Source organism: Colias eurytheme, chromosome 9 (assembly GCF_061535395.1).
Source record: "Colias eurytheme isolate Ceu_HAF_F1 chromosome 9, ilColEury1 Martin Lab GWU primary, whole genome shotgun sequence".
Classification (NCBI taxonomy): domain Eukaryota; kingdom Metazoa; phylum Arthropoda; class Insecta; order Lepidoptera; family Pieridae; genus Colias; species Colias eurytheme.
In genome coordinates, this window is record NC_142988.1 from 2,768,013 (window position 1) to 2,787,146 (window position 19,134).

General features: G+C 34.2%; 2 protein-coding genes across 2 annotated transcripts; one reads left to right on the plus strand and one right to left on the minus strand.

Moving 5' to 3' along the window:
* Positions 1-704: 704 nt before the first annotated feature.
* Positions 705-17,680, plus strand: Pi3K92E (phosphatidylinositol 3-kinase 92E). Its single transcript, XM_090105114.1, has 19 exons — positions 705-827; positions 1,014-1,267; positions 1,696-1,927; positions 2,378-2,607; positions 7,447-7,693; positions 8,022-8,194; positions 8,443-8,658; positions 9,221-9,423; positions 10,499-10,687; positions 10,974-11,180; positions 11,619-11,762; positions 12,521-12,645; positions 13,141-13,285; positions 13,634-13,822; positions 14,560-14,702; positions 15,176-15,327; positions 15,958-16,134; positions 16,460-16,579; positions 16,985-17,680. The coding sequence occupies exons 2-19, from the start codon at positions 1,121-1,123 to the stop codon at positions 17,105-17,107; spliced, it is 3,162 nt and encodes a 1,053-aa protein (XP_089961240.1). The 5' UTR covers positions 705-827; positions 1,014-1,120; the 3' UTR covers positions 17,108-17,680.
* LOC149905672 (leucine-rich repeat-containing protein 23-like) lies at positions 2,978-5,240 on the minus strand. Its single transcript, XM_090105115.1, has 4 exons — positions 5,035-5,240; positions 3,987-4,584; positions 3,438-3,613; positions 2,978-3,083 (listed from the first exon to the last, which is right to left on the minus strand). The coding sequence occupies exons 1-4, from the start codon at positions 5,238-5,240 to the stop codon at positions 2,978-2,980; spliced, it is 1,086 nt and encodes a 361-aa protein (XP_089961241.1).
* Positions 17,681-19,134: the final 1,454 nt, after the last annotated feature.

Genomic DNA, 19,134 nt, shown 5'->3' on the forward strand with positions numbered 1-19,134 from the left:
TCAGAAATTGGGTTCGAATCCGAAATCCCACTACACGATGGATTTTTTTTTCTATAATAAATTCTCATCTAAGGAGCATTTTTAAATGCTACTTACTTAGGCTACTTCGGCTACTTAATTGAAAGAATACAAAATACTGTAAAGTTTTTATAATTATAAACATTGATCATTTGATTCAACGATGATATTTAATAGAAAATAACTGTGGAAAAGAATCACAAGCACCACACGTGAGGGAAGTGATAAAAAAGTGATTTCTTAATTTTAATGATCGAGAGATTATAAACCAAAGAGGAGTAAGTATAATACTAAAGATGCAGAAACTATTTTTTAAACGAATTTATTTTCTTAAATATTTAGACTAATATTATAAAGCTGAAGAGTTTGTTTGTTTGAATGCGCTAATCTCAGGAACTAATGGTCCGATTTGAAAAATTATTTTAGTGTTAGATAGCCCATTCATCGAGGAAGGCTATAGGCTATAATATATCATCATGCTGACCAATAGCCAACACTATAATCACCTGTGTTAATCACAGAATACATAATAGTAGCTAAACTATAATATAAAATAAAAAATCACATATAAAATAAGTTGATTATTGATAAAATATAACAATTATTAATCTGTAGTACATCTATGGTGATTAATATTCTATACTATGGTAGTTTATACTCTATTATTAAACTATAGTCTATAACTATACTCCTACTTGCACGTAACGAAATCTCTATTTCTTTATTTACTTTATCATCGAAGTGATTATTGGTGATTTTATTAATTAATTTGAATTATTGATTAAACGATGTTCATTTTTCACGTTAAGGTAAACACGGTGCTACAATTATTTTAACTTTTTTTCCGAAAATAATATTGTTTGTGTAATATCATTGACAGTTTCTTTTCGAATGGCGATTTGTCCCCTACTAATCAAAATACCAGGAAATGTTATGATTCAACATCGCGAATTCAATAACAATGACTAATGTATTCCGTATACCTACATTTTCAGTTGGAACCCTAAGGCGCGACTGGCGCCGAGAACGTTTTTCAGTGAGTTGTTAAAATGTGTCGAGCACCGTCAATATTTGTGTAATCAGGCAAAGAATAAACCAAACAATGGTTCCTGCGCCGAGTTGCCCATATACGTGGGATTATTGGACGTCCACGCCGTCCGACTACGTAGAGTTGACATGCTTGATGCCGAATTCCATTTACTTGCCTGTAACAGTCAGTTGGGATGCAACTCTCCAAGATGTCAAGGAGGTTAGTGGTTACCCGATGAGACCATGAGTCACGACTCGGTACATATTGATACATTCGTTCCAGACAACTGGGTCAATCTATTGTGTAATGTGTACAAAGATATGTGACTTTTATTTTTTAGAAAGTGGATCACATTGTTTACATCATTGCATCCCCAAGCTATCGTGATTTATGAGTTTTGTTTACATCTCGAGATTTGCACTTCTACTGTTATTACAATTATGTTTTGGTTGAAAGATTTATTGATTTGATAGTGATATAAGTTATTAAGAATGTATTACACAATGTAAAGGGATTTTTAATATAATAAAGATAAAAATAAGGATATATTTTAAGGTCTACAATGTTCTTATAAATTTTTTAAACTTATTCAAGTTCTACCGTACATTTTGCTGATACAAAAACTAAATATTGAATACACATTTTAGGAGCTATGGGACATGGCGGGGAAAATGCCCCTCTTTGGGATGCTGCATGAGATGAATGGCTATGTGTTCCAATTCATTAACTCGCTGTCAGTTCCCGAAGAGGTTAACGATGAGAACAAGAGAGTGCGAGACATCAGGCCTGTGTTTGGTGTGCTTATGATAATAGAAAGGTCTATTGAGAGGCCTGGGGAACATTTGTTGAACACACAAATAAGTCATTTAATTGGAAAAGGTATGAATATCCATCCATATATTGTAGTTAATGGTTGTGAGGATTACTTATGTTTTTTTCTTAAAAGAAAGAAAGAAAAAAGAAAGAAGAAAAAAAGAAAAGATGTTATTTTTTATTTTTTTCACGATTAGCTTTCTATTTTAATATTTGCACACCCAATTGATGGGTAGAATGTAATAGCAACATAATATTGTAATTAAAACATCTATAATTTGTAACTACATTCTTGCAAATAAATATAATTTGAATTTGAATTTGATTCCGATTGTTCATATTTTTAATTTTTATAATAAATACAACAATGTTTTAAGATAAGCATTACTTCAAAAGGAATTGGACTTTAATTGTAATTCTTGGTGTTATATTTTGCATTTTACCTACTTTAAAATTCTTATAATCAGTGATTGAATTATGGTGATATCTGCAATATTATTTTCTATCTCATTCCAGGTTTAAATGAATTTGATAGTTTAAGAAGTTCAGAAGTAAATGACTTTCGGATGAGAATGCGATGTTTGGCTGAAGAGAGTCTACTCAAAAGAGCTCAAAGTACAAGATTAGAGAGACTAAGATATCACTGCCCACCGAGACTGGCCGACAGTTCTTCCGTACCTGCTACACTTAATAGCCATTTAAATAATAATTGCTTTATACTTGTTACTAAGGTTGCCAATACAGAGGTGAGTTACGGTTGTTTTTTTTAATTTTTTTATAGTAAAAGTGCATTAGTTGTATTCAATCTCATTATTTTTTCCTGTCATATGGTTTGTAAAAAAAGGATTATACCTCTGTTATGTAGTCAACAATGTTAATGTTAATTAACTATGTTGCTAAAAAGAAAAATAATTTTAGGTAACATTATGTTTTCAAATCTAGAAAAAGTATATTTACATCCTACAATCTGTTTACTGGTCGAGGTTAATCTGATACAATATTTTTAATGGAAAATAAATAATAAATTCAATTATTAATTAGTGTTTTTGATACTCAAATCTGACAAAATAAAACAGAAAAGCTTATATTGAATTAAATTAATGAACAGAATGCTTGTTAGTTTTCATCATTTGACTCCAGTTCATTGTGCTCATCTTCTATTTCCTCTTCATCATTCTCACCTTCTTCTATCCACTGTTTGATCAAGTCATTAGCTTCAGTTCTGAAATAAAGTAAAAATTGACATTCTGAGAGAAAATATTAAAAGAATGAATATACTGTTATTTTGTATCTAATAACTGATCAAATGAATGAACTATGATCATAATTTTGATTTAAATAATAAGCACTTAATATTGTATGCTATATAAAAACCAATCATAAGTAGTGAAAATTATATTTTACTAGCTTTTCGCTTGCTTTGTCTAAAACCTAATAAATTGTATACTAAAACCTTCCTCTTTAATATCTCTATTTATTAAAAAAAACTGCATCAATATCCATTGCATAGTTAGATTGAAGCATACAATAGGGACAGAGAAAGTGACTTAATCTATAAACATAGATTAATGTTAACCTTTCTTCAGGAGTTATGACTCCTTTATTCAGTCGTTTAAGTCTCGGCAACGAAGCCAGCACTTCCACTCTCTGTTCAGGGTTTTCTTCTTCGTCAGCCACTTCGGCATCTTCTTCACCAGTGCCTCCCATGTATGGACATCCCTTTATGATTAATGTTTCTAGTGCAGGAAGTACCTGATAAAAAAACATTATGAGATTTTATGAAAAAAAATTAAGTCAAATAATAATAAAACATATTATAAAGCTGAAGAGTTTGATTGTTTGAATGCGCTATTCTCAGGAAGTACTGGTCCGATTTGAACTTTTTTTGCGGTGTTAGGTAGCCCATATTTTACTGAGAAAGGCCATAGGCTATAATATATCATCACGCTAAGACTATTAGGACTTAGGAGTGGAGCAATGTGGGTAAAACCGCGTTGTACATCTAGTAAAATTAATAAAAAGGATAACAATACTTATAAAGCTACATGCTACATTATTGAACATCTATTTTATTAGTAAAAAATTTTGAAACTGATGACTAATTATTATAAACAAATCAACATACCCTTAATTTTTTAATTTGCTTCAATGTCGTGACTTTGGTATTCCTCAAGTTGAGATACTGCAGTTTTTTATGAACTGGGTCTAAGCCATTCAGCAATTTAATAGGATTATTTCTTACATGCAGAATCCTTAAGTTTGGCAGCTTTTCTATACCAACAAGGCTGGTAATTCTATTGCCAGCTAAATAAAGACTGTCCAAATTAGGAAAGTCTATATCAGAGATATCATGTATGGAATTATATCGGAAGTCAAGGCATTTGAGATTCGGCATTCGGTTTTCGAAATATATATTGAGTATTTTATTATAGCCCACTTCAACAGTACTCATTTCTGGATGGTATACATCACGCACAGATGTTATTCTGTTGTTATTGAAAATTATAACTTGTAGATACTTCATCCTTTTTAAATAAGCTGAATTCAAGTTGTTTTTATCAGCGTGCAGTAATAATAAAAATGGTAGTTCGGATAAAACTTGTAAGCTCTCTGAAGTTAAGTTATTGTTAGACACATCTATGTATTGTAGATGATGGAATGATTTTAAAGCTGAAATCTCTGTTAAATTCATGTTTGTGCAAGTTGCCTTCAAATATGTGTACCTGAAATGAAAAGCCATTTTGGAATTGAATAAATTAAAATGATTTTTAGGCATGTTATTTAAACGGAGATAAATAAAACTGATTTAAAAAAACCGAATGCTCATCATGCAGTGCATTCTTATTATATTTTCGGAGTTTCTCAATACGTAACGTATCTTCTTATCTATCAGAAATACTATTTCTTCATTTATTGAAATATCGTTCGATTAAACTAGCTAAAAAGGTAAACGGGTCATTTCTCATGTGTAAAGATGGAAAAGATGGGCGACAGAAATTGCCTTGAACGGCTTTGGCGAGCCCAAAAAGCTTTTGTTCCAGAAGGAAGGTGGGCTAGTTTATCGCCTAGTTTGGCAATATTAAGGAGGGAGGAGGGAGGATTATGTATTAAGGAGTTACACCTTGTAATTATTAAAAACAACACATTCCGACAAGAGTTTCAAATACACATACCCATCGCCGGCCGCAGTCTTTCCTAGCACACTCAATCGAATGCTTATCTCAGATCGATTGAGCACACGCTCCGGCGCTCGTACTATCGGCTCTTCGTCAGGAACCGCTTCCTCCCCAACGTGTTCATGATATGTTTGTTCCTCTGGAACTATTTCAATTTCTTCTTCATTGTCATCTCTTTGTAAATTGAAATGCGATTTTAACATTGTTACTGTTGTAGTGACAATGTCGAGACTGACTTAGAGTCTGTTAAATCTTGACAAGGTTTTATTTTTTTGATTGTATTGTGAATAGGTGCTATTTTCATGCAATTCTTATATATAAAAATGAATCGCAAAATGTGTTGGTAAGCGCATAACTCGAGAACGGCTGAACCGATTTCGATAATTCTTTTTTTATTACTAAGTTAAGTACGAGGATGGTTTTAATGTAGAGAAAACGTAAATATGTACCACGGGCGAAGCCGGGGCGGACCGCTAGTTTATAATAAATATAGAATATTAGAGGTTCGCCCCGGCTTCGCCCGTGGTACATATTTCGCAATAAAAGGTAGCCTATGTCCTTTCTCGGGTATCAAAATATCTCCATACCAAATTTGATGCAAATTGGTTCAGTAGTTTAGGCGTGATTAACCCGGCGTCATTGTGGTAGAAAACAGATACGCGAACGTTGAGGTGGGTCAATATTACCCATATATTTTATAGTTGTTATTTTTAAACTTTTTAGGAAAATTAGTATTCTGTGTTATTATTATAGGTTATAGGTATTCTGGTTTTGATAATATAAATTAAAAATAATAATTAACCAACGTTTTATTCACTTTAATCAACTTTGACATAAACTCATAAAAATAGGAACAAAATATAGACCTCTTACGTTTTCATGTCATTCCTACGCTAATAACTAGTAATTTTGGTTACAAATAGCATTTTTATAAACTTAAGTCTAATATATTAGAAAAAAACTTTAACAAAGCTAATTAGAATCTTCATTGTAAATGAAATCAATACAGAAAGCCATGATGCGTTCAGGACAAATAAATTTAGGGCAAGCTTGACAAAAATGTTTTTTTTTTACTATTTTTATTTCCGGACACACTTAAAATCTTTTGCGGGAATTGCAGGTGGCTCCTCTGATGATCCACCAATAAATTCTCTGATTATTTTGCCCATTTGTCATTGCTATCGATCAATTCCTGGCGAATTTTCAAATGTTCTAAGACCAGAGCAAGACCTAAGTTTTTCATAAAATTACGTCGCTTATCGTTTTGTTTGTTTTTATTTATGTGACGTATTATAAGAGCATTAATTCCTGTGTATCCAACTTGGCATAAAAATTGTCAGGGGCCACCTTTGGAGTTACGACTCACATTATATGAGGCGCAAAGTTCATCAGCGACGTCAACCCCATATTTAGTTTTATTGTAAAAGGTATTGAATTCGGGTTTTCGCTTTTCTCCGCTTGAAACACACTCTGCACTCTAACATGATTCCTCTTCTTCTACTTCATCATCATAATAAGGTAAGTCTGAGTCAGACAAGAGTCTAAACCCGCCATGATACGTAATATTTTCTATTCTATCCGTTTATAGTACCTATTTTATAATAAGTACCTGTTGGACAAACAAAAACATAAATTCACAGAAACAATCAAAAAAAATGTTTGCAGACACCAATAAATCATACACAACAGTAAAAATCGATAACTTAGCCACGGCGCGAAATTGTTACATCAATTGTGAGGATGGGTCATATTTACCTTTTTCCAAAATACACGCGTGTAGCTCCCAGTACACTCGACGTGGAAAGGATTTCACTTCCAAAACGTTTAATGTACATTGTTAGCTCCAGCTACTACAAAGAACAGCACAATCGTGCACGTAATTACAAAGATATTGTAAATTATAAACAAGCCGGGTCATTTTGACCCAACCTCAATGACGCCGGGTTAAGTAACAGACAGACAGACAGAGTTACTTTCGCATTTATAATATTAGTATGGATTTTATTAAAATTGTTGTATAGTTGTGTGTATAGTAGTAACATGAATTCTGAATTGGTTAGTTGTCGCTTTCCAAAAATAAACTCATCTAAACTTTTACGTAACTATATCTGCAGTAATTGTTATTCTCAAGAGTGTGTAGAATAAGGGCCTAAGTTTATTTATTGAAGTGAAACTTCTTTATCGTGGTTGGAAAAAAATTTAGTGTAACATTTTTTCGTTACGCGCCATCTTGTTTTTATCCCTACCACGCGTGATTGACGTATTTCTGTAAAGTTGCACATAGTAAATTATTTTTTGAAAAATAAGGTCATAAAGACGTTTCACTTCTTACGTGTGTACACTAGTACACGCACACATTTTTTTTTGTTTATTTACGTTAACCATAATAAATTTATTAATTCTTTCCAGATCTCATTCACCTCAAACGTGTCAGTGAACCTCACCCCCCAACAGCACGTAGATACGATATTCCGTAAAAAAGCGAATTCGCTCAACATGCGGGGGGAACAACCGCGTAACTACGTGCTCAAAGTGTGCGGGCGCGAGGAGTACTTGCTTGGGGACTATCCGCTCATACAGTTCCTGTATATACAAGAGATGCTAGCTAAGGATGGCGTGCCGCAGGTCATGACCGTCAGTATGGATAAGATTACGTGTACGTATGGTTGTTATGTTTAATTAAGTTTGATTTTAACCGACTTTTCTGAAATAGGGGGGGGGGGGGAATACTCAATGAATTTGTACGTACTTGCCTTTCTTTACTTTCGATTTAACATTAATAATAAAATAACTAGGTAGGACAAAAACATCAATAAAAAATAATATACTTACTTTCAGTATTTAAATTTAAACTTTGTATTGAACGACCGGTTTCGATACATTTAGTGAATTGTGTGTTTCTTTAAAAAAATTATAAATGGCAAATTTTATTTTCTACAAATATACTGCATACATTTTTTAATACATTGACACTTATTTTATAGGCTGTGATATGCAATACTATGCTTTACCGGAGCGAAGACGATTAACATCTGAACAGTCAAATACAATACGTAAGAAGAAAAACCACGAATCGTCATGGAAAATAGATAGGAATTATTCTTGTATGGTACAGACTGTTGGCGGCCTTAACGTTGATCCAGGACGACTTGTAGAGGTACAAATAATACTTATTCTTAGTCATTTTTTCTGATTTTTTTTTCTATTATGCTTATTTAATAAATAATTTTAGTTCAAAATCAATAATTTTGATCAAACTAAAATTATAATATATATGTTCATGTATTTCAATTTTATTCGTAAATTAAAACATTACCGCGATTAAATTTTACTGATGCTATGCTCATAATAAGCTATAATTATAAATTTAATTAGATTTTAATAAAATCGTTTTGATATTTCTAGGTTGTCTGCCAAGCTGGTATATATCACGGTGGTAAATCTCTATGCGAACCCCAAAAGACGAAAGTCGCGGTTGTATCGAAAGAGGGGGAGGCTCAATGGGATGAGGAGTTACAGTTTCCGATCAAAGTGTGCAATGTACCACGCATGGCTAGGCTCTGTTTTGTTATCTATGAAATATCCAAGGCTAAGAATAAACGGAGAGGGAAGGATAATAAGGTAGGTGTTTTTATGTTATGAATAGTAGATGCGAATTTTAAGCTATTGCTTAGCTTCTATCGCGGGCCTTGAGCGCGGGGACCGAATCCAGAAATTCCGTAACGAAAAAACCTCACGCTCCCCACTCCGACGGGCGCGGAGGTGTGGCTTGAAGGCATAGCATGCAATAGCTTTACCGCGGCAGTCCCCGAGTGCCACGCGTCTTTTTTTATTTTACAACTAGTAGATGCGAATTTTTTGTAATGATGATGTCAAATTAATGTCAAAGTATTTCTTAATAATTCTACAAAAATATTTAATTAGATTAAATTTATTAAAAACTAGCGGTCCGCCCCGGCTTCGCCCGTGGTACAAATTTCGCAATAAAAGGTAGCCTATGTTCTTTCTCAGGATCTAAAGATTATCTGTGCCAAATTTCATCAAAATCGGTCCAGTAGTTTATGCGTGAAAACCATACATACATACATACATACAAACCTTTCCTCTTTATAATATTAGTATAGACATACCATAGCAAAGCGTGGCTCTGCTACATAATTATCTAATCACATATCGTTTTCAGGACGCGATAAACCGGCTAGCGTGGGTGAACACAATGGTGTTCGACTACAAGGAGCAGCTCCGCACGGACGCGGTGACCCTGTTCATGTGGACGCACGTGGCGGACGAGACGCAGGGCGACGACGTGCTGCTGCACCCGCTGGGCACCGTGCTGTCCAACCCCAACACCGACTCGTGTGCCGCGCTGCAAGTCAGGTTCTCCAAGTGAGTAGACCAGCTAGTCACGTGCTGTCCAACCCCAACACGGACTCGTGTGCCGCGCTGCAAGTCAGGTTCTCCAAGTGAGTAGACCAGCTAGTCACGTGCTGTCCAACCCCAACACGGACTCGTGTGCCGCGCTGCAAGTCAGGTTCTCCAAGTGAGTAGACCAGCTAGTCACGTGCTGTCCAACCCCAACACGGACTCGTGTGCCGCGCTGCAAGTCAGGTTCTCCAAGTGAGTAGACCAGCTAGTCACGTGCTGTCCAACCCCAACACGGACTCGTGTGCCGCGCTGCAAGTCAGGTTCTCCAAGTGAGTAGACCAGCTAGTCACGTGCTGTCCAACCCCAACACGGACTCGTGTGCCGCGCTGCAAGTCAGGTTCTCCAAGTGAGTAGACCAAATAGTCACGAAGCATAGGAAAGAAAAGAAATTTATTGCCAAAAAAAACAGCCAAACGCATTATATAATTTATCTTACAATTAGGCAAACGGATACAGCCTCAGCAAAATGCTGCACAAAAGCAGCGCTGATTTTCAGGCTGTACAGATAAGATACTGATTTTGCTATAGGTAGACTTTAAAATAGGGTGGAAATCTTGCATTGACCTGGTAGACCAGCTACGTACGAAGCATTGACTTTTGAAGTGAAACTTCATTGAGAGTAAAATTTCAAGTTCGTGTCATGACAAACCGTCACGTCATGGAGTAAGGCGACGTTTTTGTTATTTTTTAATCTTGCCATAGAAGTTTCACTTCTGACACGTGTGTTCGGCACATCCGCTCTTTTTTTGTTGGGAAATCTTGCATAGATGCCTGCAGCCCCCGGGAAGCCGTGGGTTATGCCGGAATCTTACCGACTAAAACCCCACTGTGTTCCGACGAGCCGCTTTAATTTATGACATACAAAGCAGCGTTATACCCATGAAATCTCTGAATTTTAATACGTGTTTGGAGCCGTCATACACTCTTGCAATAGGAAAATCTTGCTGAAATTCTGATCCTGTGTTAAAATGAAGTATAGAGATAACCTCAATGATCAGCACCATTGTGATATTCTCAATATCCTATTTATTTCTAGTTACGACTGTCAACATCCAATCCTATTTCCGAAACAAGAGGCAATAAGATCGTACGCTGATCAATTAGAAAATGGTTCGTTAGAAATGGCGCGATTAACAGATGATTTTGAGAAACTTAGAACTACAGCGGAAAAGGATCCTATGTATGAAATGCACGAACAAGACAAGAAAGATATATGGGCTGCCAGGTATGTGTATTCATATATTAAAAAAATATATATTTTGTAGAGTAAATTTTTTGAGATTTTTGTATTACAGGAATTGCAAATATTTTTTAATTGAACACTTAAAATTTATGCCATTTTTTCACAGACATATTGAATTTAATTTCCGATATTAAAGAAGAAGATTATCAAACAATTTTCTTAATTAGATTTATTGTCTACAATTGTATATTGAAGACCTAAAAAAACAATGTTTTGTTCCTTTAATAATTGTCTTAAATTTCCCTTATCTTTATTTTCCTTCTTCCAGAGAATACTTTCAAACGCAAGCACCAGAACTATTACCCAAGCTCCTCTCATGTGTCGAATGGACAGAAAAGGCAGAAGTGGCCCGAGTGGCCAAAATGCTGTCAAATTGGCCCATGTTAAGGGTGGAGTCTGCGTTAGAACTGCTTGATTATGCGTATGCGGATGCGGCTGTTAGGAGCTTCGCGGTGGAGTGTTTGGCTAAGATTAGGTAAAGTGCTCATTTATTTGGTAAATAAGTGATTGTATGCTGTGTGTATATACAATGAAAAAGTAATATAGTATTCTAATCATGGTTAGGTAGAATAAAACTGCTGAATTCTTGATTTCATTTACTGTTGTAGTCGGTAGTAAATATAGTTGCGAAAAACTAACTTGTTTATTTTTTTTAGATATTTGTACATCTTGTCCAAATGGGAATAAAAATATTTTAATACAAAATTCGTCAAATTGCCGTACTAAAATTTTCATGAAGAGGCTTTTCGCCATTATTTTCTTACTTTTATGTATGCAACTTTTTATTAAAATATAACATAAGAACTCTCTTTGTTTAAATTTGTCATATAACCTTCAAAACATATATTTAAATCTAGTAACTAGGAATAAAAATTGCTAGGAAACTTTACTAAACAAAACATGTTTGTTACAGTGACGAAGACTTATTATTATATTTATTACAATTAGTGCAAGCGTTAAAACACGAATCGTACCTGACGTGTGATCTCGCCCGGTTTCTCCTCGAGAGGGCTTTCAAAAACATGACCATTGGACACTACCTCTTTTGGCATTTACGGTGAGTCTTTTTATAAATCGTATATTATATTTAATTTTATTATTGTTATGTGAAGAAGTTTCTCCAAGTGTTATTTTTATCTGTTATAAGTAAAATATGTTGAATTCTTGTAAACTTGTTAAGAAATAGCTTAAAGTATGAATGGCTTGAGAAGTGTCGCTGGACGGGTCATCATTGAAAGACAATTTTGCAGTTTTGAAATGTAATTTTTCACAGTTAAATTTCTTATGTTGAAAACATTGACTTTATCCTGATTTAGAATTTCCCTTATTACTATAATATTTCCTGACCTTTCGCAAAATATTAGTAATGTTTTGTTTTAACTACTACAATATTTATATGACGAATAATTCTATGTTTTTTTAGCAAAGTTCTCTTGTCTTCTTTATTATTTTTTATTCTTGGCGCCATAACTTACACATTTATATTTTTGACGTGACAACGTCTTATAATTCGATAGAGCCGGCTGCACGCATGAAATAAATGACTCATGCGGTGTTACCTCGCTCTGAGGCGTTCCATGTAAGACTTGAAGTGTGAGCGAGAGCGCGGAACGAGCGACAAAGAAGCACAATCGGACGTTGTCACGTTCAACTAGTAAACCGACTTTACAGACAACCAAATTTTTTCTATTGAATTAATCGCTGATTTTTATATTTGACCTTACAAAAATATTAGTTTAAAATGTTTGTTTATCTTGGTACCATAAATTCTTCCACACCATGTCCTACTATAATGTTTTTAATTTTTTTCCACAGTTCGGAGATGCACGTGCCGTCAGTATGCGTGCGGTTCGGTCTCGTGCTGGAGGCGTACTGCCGCGGCTGCCAGGACCACATCAACACGCTCATGCGGCAGATCACGTGCTTGGATAAGCTCAAGTGTTGGTTTTTTTTTGCTTTTTTTTATTGGCAAGAAAGGAGGTTTTATATATTTTAGATGTGTGGGGATATTTACAATTTAACGATGATTGGTGCAATGATAAATAACATAGATTATTATCTAGGAAATATTTTTAAGATTAGTGCTAGTTCATATTTGCGAAGATTTTTTGATGTTTTTGTACACATGTAACAACATTTTAATTTATTTCCATTATTCGAAGTGATTATATTTAAGTTGTCATTTTTAATACACAACACACATCACATTTTTGAAGTGAAAACTTCTTTAGCGGCGTGGAGCACTTTTTCTGTAATGGGTATAAAATCTTAAACTCGCGTCAGGACACGTGACCTGATCGAAAAAGCGTAAGATGGATGGATATCAAACATGCTCAACGTTAATAATCAAGTTTTCACTTCTGCCGGCACTCCCGGAGTGCAACCCGTCTTTTTTTTTTGTACAAAATGTCTAACACAATACTTATCTCACACAGGGGCGAGTCAATGCATCCGCAAAAAGAAAGAGATATCGAAAGCTCGAGCGGCGCTCAACCAGCATTTACAAGAACCGCATTGTATGGAGACGCTCTGTGATTTTGTGTCTCCGTTAACTCCTAGTCTTGTTTGTAAGCGGATTAAGTGAGTATTTTTTTATTATTATCTGTGTTTTAAAAGGGGTATAATAAAAAATAATTTCATAAAATGTTTTAATTTTTTAGATAAACCATTAAATGATAAAATAAAATGTTTTACAGTTCGACAAGACGCAAGTTAAAATTTAAACAGAAAAAGAAAATAAGCTAGCTATGATGTAAATTTGATAGCATGAAATTAGACTACAATTTCGACATAATATATACGTATTTATATTTTACAGATTTATAACAGTTCTGATATATTATCACAACAAATTATTGTCTATTAAAAAGGTACTGCAAGGCCTGTTTACTAACCTAACTTAACTTACTAACCTAAATTTGATTACAGGCCAGACCGATGCACGGTAAAAGACAGTAAAATGCGGCCACTTTTACTCGAGTTTGAGAATTTGGACCCTACCGGTACGGACATAAGGATCATATTGAAGATCGGCGATGATCTCCGACAGGATATGTTCACGTTACAGATGCTCAGGATCATGGATAGGATATGGAAGAACGCGGGTTATGATTTTAGGTAATTATTAAGCTATTGCATAGCTTCCTTCGCGGGCCTTGAGCGCGGGGACCGAATCCAGAAATTTAGTAACGAAAAACCTCACGCTCCCCACTCCGACGGGCGCGGAGGTGTGGCTTGAAGGCATAGCATGCAATAGCTTTACCGCGGCAGTCCCCGAGTGCCACACGTCTTTTTTTATTTATAAATATAAATGTGATATTTATTATACACAGGTACTATAAAACAGACCAAATAGCAGATAAGGTCTTTAAGAAAGTATTTTCGATTCTATATTAGTAGTCACTGAACTATATTGTAATGTCTTGTTTTAGAAATGTGCTAATTGTACGGATAAATTTTCCATCATCAACATACTATATTCACACTCTCGTATTAGAAAGTAGATAAAAATGTCCTAACGTCGATTTATAAAACATTCATTGAAATTAGCACCTTATTTTATGGCAGTAATGTTCAAACTGTATTATGTCGCTTATTTAGAACGAGATAAAAACACGCGTGGGCAGAGTTTTGCTTCGGACAATTTTTGAACTTGATTGTGTGTCTATTTGTTTATTTAAAGTCAACAGCTACCATTTAATAACATAATTTCACGACCAATGCTTATTAAATATTATTAAATATGTATATCATTAACATTCCTTATCAGCTCAATAATTTTATTTTATTTTCCTTCAGATATAAAATGTTTTATTATGTCCGTGATTAGCTCAATAATTATCTTATTTCCACAGATTGAACCCATACAACTGCATATCCATGGAATACGCGGTGGGTATGATCGAAGTGGTCGACGAGGCTGAGACAGTAGCGAATATACAGAAACAAAGCGCGCTGTTCAATGCCGCATCCACGATTTCTAAGGCGAATTTGTTCCGTGAGTTTGTAGTGGCTCCTTGTTTTTGACTACTAGTTATTAAGCCGCGGCTTTACCCATTTTAAAAGGAAATTAAAAAGTTGAATCACTCTGCACTACATAGTATAAAACAAAGTCGCTTTCTCTGTCCCTACGTCCATATGTCCTTATGTATGCTTAAATCTTTAAAAGTACGCAACGGATTTTGATGCGGTTTTTTTGGTTGGTGGTATTTTTGTGTAATTATCTAAATTTTTCATGGGAATGCAACCCATTAAATTGGTGAAAAGTAGCCTATAATCATTATCTAGTCTTCTGTCTCCAGATACAGAAATGTTACTATAAAAATCGCCCTATTGCTACGTGAGACATAGACAAAGTGTAATTATTTATGAACTTTTATTGTTTCATTAACTGTATCATTCTATAATGTCAACATATAATAATAATTATATCTAAATTCATTAGTAAAAATATTTCTTTGTTTCCAACAGAATGGCTTCGCAAGCAGAACCAAAGTGAAAGCGCACTAAACAAAGCGGTAGAAGAATTCACAATGAGTTGTGCGGGCTACTGCGTGGCGACTTACGTGCTTGGTATTGCGGATCGACATCCAGATAATATTATGGTTAAAAAGACTGGTCAGGTCAGTGTTTGTGCACTTAATTTGTGTAAAATTTTGTTACTTTCTGTATAAATAGTAGGATTAATAAGAATATGTATAGTACGATTCAAACTTAGAATTAGAGTATTATTTAAATTGTTTTGGAATGTGTTTAATTCAATTTGTGTTATTGTTTCACTACTTTACACTTCATTTAAGTATGCGTAATTCGCATACTTACTACATAGAAATCTGTTGTCTGTGTTTACTTATTGACGAGTACATGACGTCACAAAGACTTGTGCGACGCAGTTCTGCACATAACCGTTTTTGCGTTTGCGTCAATATTTAATTTAAATTTTTAAGGCCAATCCTGATTAGTAAAGAATTAAATGAAATTGTTTTTAAAATCTTGTCATAGATCCTAAAAAAAAATGTTGTGTGGTTTTATGAAACCACGGTAAAAGTGAAACTTTCCGAACACTGCTTTATACCTACTCGGCAGCCGACTGTCACGCGACATGCGCTACACAGACCTAAAAGTTTGAGACGATGTAATAAAAGTTTCACTTTAAATATATTTTTTGAGTAATTCCAAATTTCTCTAGCCAACTAATAATTGTATAATATCATCATAATCTATCAAAAATACTAATTTATCCCTCTTTACAGTTATTCCACATAGACTTCGGCCATTTCCTCGGCCACTTTAAGCAGAAATACGGCTTCAAGCGGGAACGCGTGCCGTTCGTACTAACGCACGATTTTATACACGTGATCAATAAGGGACAAAGGGGAGGGGTGGGGGAACAATTGGACTTCAAGATATTCAAAGAGCTGTGTGAGACTGTGAGTATGGTAGATGGTATCTATGTAATGGCTAAATAATGTGTTCTTTTTTGTGAAAATAGCAAAAATTTTGGTTAAAATTTCATGCGGATGTTGTAAATATTATTGATATTTTTTTTGTGACGTGACGTCAAGTGATTTTTATTTATTATATTTTGTTACTTTTTTTGGGTGATGAATTTCTACTAAAAACGTACTTAGAAATATTTTTTTAAAGAAAATCATCTTATAAAATAAATCACAGCTGTGTATTTGTTCAAATTTCAAATAAAAAAGAGCCGAAAATTAAAATTGCTATGAAATTAATATTTTTCTATTGTTGCAGGCCTTTAAAATACTCAGAAAACACGGTCACCTTATACTGTCGCTGTTTTCTATGATGATCTCAACTGGACTGCCGGAGTTAAGTTCAGAGAAGGACTTGCAATACTTACGAGAGACTTTGGTGAGATATTTTTCTTCTTCTAATTTTCATATACAGTGAATACATTTGTTAATATTGTTGTATTATAAAATACTAGCAGTCCGCCCCGGCTTCACCCGTGGTACATTTTTCTTTTTCTCTCCATAAGAACCTTAAGAAAGGTTCTTAAAAAAAGAATTATCGAAATCGGTCAAGCCGTTCACGCGTGATGCCGTGACCAAGGGAAATAGGGATTCATTTTTACATAAAGATAACTGAAGACTATAAAAGTATAAAATTAGATATTAAATGTTTTAGTTATTTCAAATTATGTTATTATTTTTATAACTTATGGTCCCATTATTTCCTTTATGAAATTATAAAGTTAAATTATTTTTACATTTTGCTGAGAAAACAAGCGCATTTTACATTCTAAAAATCACACAGGTAATGGATCTCTCCGAAGAGAAAGCGATCGAGCATTTCCGTATGAAATTCTTGGAAGCGCAAAAGAATTCATGGACGACGTCTTTCAATTGGGCGTTCCACAACTTTGACAAGAACAACTGACAGTGATCCGTGCGACGGCTGAAAAAACAGCCGTCGAAATATACCCCACAGACATTGTAAAGTGGACTCTAGTGCGTATAGAATAAGGCTCAGTTTAGTGTAACAACTGGCAGTGTGATGATAAAAACAATTGTTGAAATATATGCCGCAGATATTGAAAAATGAACTCTAGTGCGTATGGAATAAGGTCGGTTTTGTGTATCGATTGAGAGTGATAGGCGAAACACATCCACCAACATTGTGAAATGAACTCTAATTTGTATAGAATAAGGTCCGGTTTGTGTATCGATTGAGCGTGACCGTCGAAATATACTCCGCATACATTGTAGAGTGAACTCTAATGCGTATAGAATAAGGTCAGTTTAGTTTTAACAGCTGATACTTATTCGTCCGACGGCTGAAGACAGCCGTCGAACTACAGCCCGCAGTTATTGTAAACTGAACTCTAATGTGTAAATAATTTAGATCAGTTTAGTGTATCAACTGACTGTAGTGACGTAGAAAAAACAACGGTCGAAAAACATGCCGCAGATAATGTAAACTAAACTCTAATGCGTATAGAATAAGGTTCAGTTTAGTGTTATAACAGAGTCATCCGTGCGACGGCTGAAATATAGCTGATATATTTCACCATACATTGCAAACTGAACTCCAAAGTGTATGGAATAAAGCTCAGTTTAGTATAACGAGTGTCAGTGATCGTGATGCACGCTGTTTGGCCGGTTCGTTTTGTGCGCTTACAAATTCGAAATTTAAAAATTTGAACTCGATTTTGAATGATTCTAGAACGTTCGAACATTCTATTTCAAAGACGAGTTTGATTCGAATATGATTTGTGCCCGTTTTTCAATGTTCAAGTATTTCTAAACAAATATAATGCTATCTCATGTAACTAAAAAGAAATGAAAGAGATAGCAATACTATTTAAATTACTTGACTATTGTGAAACGGGTCCGTAGTGTTGTTAAGAGCTTTGGTTTAACTGTAATAAACGATTATTATAAGCTTAATAATATGAAATATTGAGGAAGTTATATAGTAAAGTATATTCGACATTAAACATGCATGCTTCGATGATTTTGTGTAAAGTTACAAAATTATTATTATTCATATTAAAGATACTTTTATATTTAAATCTTTGGCATAACTTAAAATTATTATCTGTAGAAATATTCTATTTTTAATCTCGATGTTAAATTATTGCGAATATCTAAAGTCGAAAATTCGTTAGAAGTAATATATTATAGTGTACTCTGGTTGTTAAATTTATAATTATTACTCGATTCTGCAACGGAATACTGTTTAGTTATATTAAAAATAATAAAGTTTATAACAATCACTTGCATTGGGACAAAAAACAATTCTATAATGCCTGTATATAATGAATTTCCATGTTTCTTGAATTAGAACTTATCCTAAGAGAATTCATAATTTCTAACTACCCTCATTTCCGAATTGACCGTCTCCTGGGAACAGTGGTTAACGCGTGAGCGTAGAACCGAGGGGTCCTGGGTTCGATTCCCGGTGGAGATGAAGAAAAAAATGTCTCAGTCTGGCAGGACACAGAAAGCTGATCACTTACTTGTCCCTAAAGAAAATCGATCAGTGAAACAGATGTATGGATAATGCATCTGCCCCTTACCACACTTGGGGACATGGGATTTCACTATACTACTCATTTCCGAATATTGTCTCAACGCACGTAACAATATAGTTTTATTTATTTTAAACCACAAAACATTTAGAAGTATCATTTGATACAATAAATAATTTAATTTATTTTGGAAAATACATAGGATATTTAAAAACATAAATAATTGTTTGCATTGTTCTATGAACTGTGTATAATTAAACATTATTCTGGTTGCAGAATACTTATATTTAAAACGTATAAAATAAACATATTACATTATTATATACTGGAAGGCTACATAAACATTATAATATAAATACATACAATATATTATATTTGGGTAGAAACAAGACCGCATGAAATTCTCAATTATTCGTTTTTTTTTAAGTGAAAA